Source organism: Pinus tabuliformis, chromosome 7, assembly GCF_031772625.1.
Source record: "Pinus tabuliformis cultivar Carrire ecotype Pingquan chromosome 7, CPIR1, whole genome shotgun sequence".
NCBI lineage: Eukaryota > Viridiplantae > Streptophyta > Pinopsida > Pinales > Pinaceae > Pinus > Pinus tabuliformis.
Window position 1 is genome coordinate 90,249,781 of NC_142293.1, and position 4,961 is coordinate 90,254,741.

General features: G+C 33.6%; 1 protein-coding gene across 1 annotated transcript; it reads right to left on the reverse strand.

The window, feature by feature from the left end:
- Positions 1–2,859: 2,859 nt before the first annotated feature.
- LOC149245411 (peroxidase 5-like) lies at positions 2,860–4,596 on the reverse strand. The gene is made up of 4 exons (XM_089455586.1): positions 4,215–4,596; positions 3,937–4,128; positions 3,681–3,846; positions 2,860–3,571 (listed from the first exon to the last, which is right to left on the reverse strand). The coding sequence occupies exons 1-4, from the start codon at positions 4,458–4,460 to the stop codon at positions 3,153–3,155; spliced, it is 1,023 nt and encodes a 340-aa protein (XP_089311712.1). The 5' UTR covers positions 4,461–4,596; the 3' UTR covers positions 2,860–3,152.
- Positions 4,597–4,961: the final 365 nt, after the last annotated feature.

Consider the following 4,961-nt stretch of genomic DNA (forward strand, 5'->3'; position numbering starts at 1 on the left):
TCTACCAAAGTTTGACTTAAAACCATGGGCACTAAGAGAAAACAAAAAAACAACATATACACAGTAAAAAAAAAATGAGGAATCTAAAATGAGTATGACATAGGAAACGAGTATGAATGTTGAGAGACAATAGGATTATGTGATGGCAAGTATGAATGATGAATGAGAGTGTGTGACTATGCTAGAAAGTATGATGACCGTTGGACATCATGTGTGAGAGGAGGAACAACTAATGTGAATGTTGAGTGACAATGAATATGAATGCTAAGGGACAACAAGTATAAATATTAGAGGACAATTGGTGTGAATGTTGAGGGGAATATTAGAGAGAAATTAGAAAATAGAGAGAAGATCAAATTATAGTGAGAAAATTTATTGAATTCAAAGTGCAAAGAGTAGGGATGTTTAGATTGATTGTTGAAAATTTGAATGGTTGTAGAGTAGATTGTTATAAAGTGTTGAAATTAGGTTTTTGTAGATTGTAGAAATTAGACGAGACAACTAATTGAATTTGTATACAAAATATGAATCAAAGATCAAAAGGGGATTAGGGTTCCCTATAGGTGGGTGCCTACTACCTAGAAAACCTTGAAAGGGGATTGGAGTTCCGTGAAGGTGCGTTGCTGGAAAATCCTAAAAGTGGGACTGGTGTCTTATGCAAGTGAGCACCTGCAAATAATGTAACAAAAGGTTGGTTCCTATATTCATCTCTAAAGTTGTTGCGTGGGCTTTTCCTGTATGAGTTTCCACATAAAACTATTTGTGTTATGTTTTGTATAATGCCTATTGAAATTATGTGTATTTGATTTAATATGTTATATAGGGTAAATAATTTTATAATACAAATTCACCCATCCCACCCCTTGCCTCTTAGTATTCAACAAATTTAGGCTGATTCTTTAAGGATATGATTAATGATATTTTTCTATTTATAATGATGGATATGTAAGACAACTAAACAATTTTTTTTTTTAATGTTTTTCTCATCCATATGTCATTATCATTAGGAATGGTTCATTCTTCTGGATAATTAATCAAATATTTTATTAAAATGCTAGTTTAAAAGAGGTTTATTAGATAGAAGAAGAGGAACTTGAGGCAACGAGGACCCTTCTTTTCTAAAGGGGTGATTGAGCTAGGTGGATAACTCAAAATGGTTTTACATATAGGAAATTATACTATGATTTTGTAGGTTCTAAACTTTTGGCATGTTTTATGTGTATCATGCATGCATTTTTAGCAATAAACATATTCTTGCCAAACATATAAAGTATAGAATAAATTTTGTGAAGTTCCAAGAAATGACACAAATAGAATTTATATGTAAAAATTGCAGTCTTTGAAGTTAGTATTTATTTCTATTTTTTTTTCCATCTTACTTAGAGTGAGGTTATTGAACCTCTATGGATTTTTTGGGAGTGCACATCTTTACTTAGAAAGTAATTACCACCATTTTATACAATATATGTTGCTTTGCATATTGTAGTGATTTTATTTTCATTCATTTCACATAATCTCAATGAGAATTGCTAGAATTTTAAGGATAAATCATAACATTTAAAATGATCACAAGCAAAACAAAATGTATATAATATATTGACGGAAAGCTTAAGCAAATATCTATTATAGATAAAAATTTATGAAATAAAAAAAATTGCATAATAATGTTTTTTATAATAATTTAATAATAATTTTCTTATTCCAAATTTTTTGATTCATAAATTTATTAGTTTTTCTCTAATCAATTTGACTATATATAAGTATAATGTTATAAATTTTCATTATTTTTAAAAAATACCCAATGATGTGGTGTGGATATTAGTGAATACCAACCTATTCCATCGTCTTTATAGTTCGCCAATGTTTTACACTTTTTTCTTCCAGGGACATTTTGAAGCTATAAACTAAGATTAGACCTTTCTTATAGGCTACCCACTGCAACAAACAAAGATTATATATAAATTGATGTACCAATTAATACGATATGAGCCACAAATCTTTTGGTTTATTATCTCTTAGAGTAAGGTTTTTGAATATTTAGGATATCATCTTTGTTGTTTTATGTTACAAAAAAGGTTTTCGTCACATTGTAATGGATTGTAAAAATTGCAAAAAATACACCTAATTGTCCCTTCTCTTTTACAAAATAAATAGCCACCATTAAATTTAATTCCACAATTTTAATTTCAATTTTGAAACATTCCAATTTATTAATAAAAATCAAATTTGATTATATCTCTTTTTTATTATTATTATAACTATGTATTCTATTTGGTTTCTTCATATTACTTAAAAATGGTAAAAATAAATAAAAATAAAATTTTATTATATATCTTTTTTATTATTATTATAACTTTCTTCATATTACTTAAAAAGGGTAAAAATAAACCATCATTGTTATTTCCTAACAACATTGAAAAAATAGTAATACTGGATGCCAAATACAAATGTATAAGGCAAAATAAAATAGCACATCATCTATAATGTAACATAATAATAATAATAATGGTAGATGCCACATATTAAATGTACTAGGGTGGGCCACAAACGAAATTATGAATGGCTTCTTTTCATAAAGTACCGCCCAAAAATTTAAAAAATCATTTATCCGAAATTAAAATTATTTTCTTGTATTGGGATATAAACGACACGACCATAATCGGTATCAGCCTTAACTAGTAGCGCCAATCTTGATATCGATTTTAGATACATGAAAAAATTGCAAGAAAAGAAAAACCGAAAAACGGTGGATAAATTAAAACAAGAATCTTCTTGTAAAGTAATTCGGCCATAAAATGTTAATTTCATAAACCCAAAGTGCGAAGTAGAATAAGTCAATTTTTATAACATTGCATTGGTTTTACAGTACTGCTCGTATATTTGTGAGCTTCATGGAAACCCTTATAGACTTCAAACCAGAATACTCCAATGTTTCATTTGAAGAAGATTTCTCGGCGTTGCTTGTGTTATTCTAAGCGAGATCCCAAATCAAATGGAATATTAAACAAATGGAAATAAAACATTTTATAAAACAAAAAATACTTATGAACTCGGGTGAAATTGCACCCGACTTGGAATAAAAATATAAGATAATTGGAATATATCATAGTTGGGTGTGCCTTCACAGTTGCTGTGCTTCCGTTTGAGTTTAACTAGTTGACAATCCGGCAATTTTTCCTGATCTCCCCCTGCGACCCTGTCAACACACCTATCTCACCCATCTTCACCATTGCCCTTCCAAATTTTTTCCTCCATATGGACGGGTATTTGGAGTTGATCTTCACCATTCTGACTGTCGATGGAGTCGACATCAACGTCTGATCAGAGGTCAACACTCCACGTTTCACTTGAAGATCAATGTAATATTTCTCATCTAAACGTCTGGGTGTCAATGAATCCAAATGCACGGTTGGATCAGAATTTGAATTAGAAGTAGGGATTGGGCATTTGGCTTTCAGTGACAAAGCGAATCGAGGATCCATACTGGGATCCTGATGACATGTTCCACTGAAATTGTAAAGCCTGTTTGCGCTGAATGAAGAGCAATGAGAAACCCCGATAGAGTGCGCCCCTGAAAATATATATTAAATTACGTTAAAATACGATTGACGATGGGATATCATAAGTTCAGTTCAATCAAATATATATTTGGATTATTGTTAATCAGTAGCAGTAGCTACCTGAGAGAGTGACCATGTCTTCCACTGACAAAAATTTTGCAGCGAAATTTTGTGTGAGTTGGTTCACATTGAATTGTGGAGCAGGAATGTTCCCTGGGATGTCTGATGCTCTAGAAATCCTTCCGTCTCTTCGTCCCGCTGGCACTTCCCAAATTAATCCGCCAGCCTGCGCTAGCCAATATACGGAAATATGAATATAAAGATATAGTTACAATATCACAGAGCGAGAAATAGAAGGTATGGGTAGGTTAATTACTTGGTGGGCGCTATCTCTTGCAGCAAAGGCAAGGATGTCAGCGCATGAGACCACGTTCGGGCATTTGTCTTCCAAAATAGACTTTGCTTCATCAATTATTTTGAACCCATGGAGGCTCGGTTTGTTCGCGGGTGATTCCTTCTCTGCTTGATTTCCTGCTGTAGAATCGATCAGTATTGATCCATCGCAACCCTGCAACCATCAATGAGCAGATTATCGCATGAAATTGATATATACCACTACATATATGATATGTAATTATAAGAATGTATACTTACTCTCACAAAGCAGTCATGAAAATGCATCCTGATGAGAGCAGGTGCAACGCCAGGATTTGCTGTCACGGCTTTGGCCACAGCTGCACCTACAATCGCTTCCGCCTCTGGGCACCTATCGCGGTAGTAACCCACCTTTAACCCATTCGCATTCGTTACTATCACAAGAGCAGAAGACACTGCTACCATTAACATTGCAATATTAACTAAATTAAGCAGACAGCGATTATCAATTGATCGATAGTCCATTTGGAATGATGCAGGAGTCAATTAAAGATGAAGTAACAGATTATTGGGGGATCGAGTGACTGGCAAATTGCGTGTTTCCACTCCGTGTATTGTGGGACGCTGAATATGGAAGCAAAGAAGCAAACCATCTTTTGCGTAAGCTGATAAACACTTGATGTTAGGCGACAATATAGTGGTGCCATAGTATTTAAAGGCATGTCACCTTGGAGCGTAAGCGGATGCGGGTGAATGGCGACGGCAAAATTGACCGGGATATAGCGACACATGTACATTGACCAAGAAACATGATGGCCAGTGGAACAATTCAATTCAACCTTTCTCGCTTGCCGGGGTTCATCGAAAGATGCAAGGAGGGATTTAAAAATTAACACAACTGGCGGGCAAGTCGGAGGATGACGCAATTTCTTGTGTCCCGTGTCTCACCAAATACATTAATGAATTTCATCATAAAGCTCTCTTCACAATTTCTTGTTTCCCGTTTCTCACCAAATACATTAATGA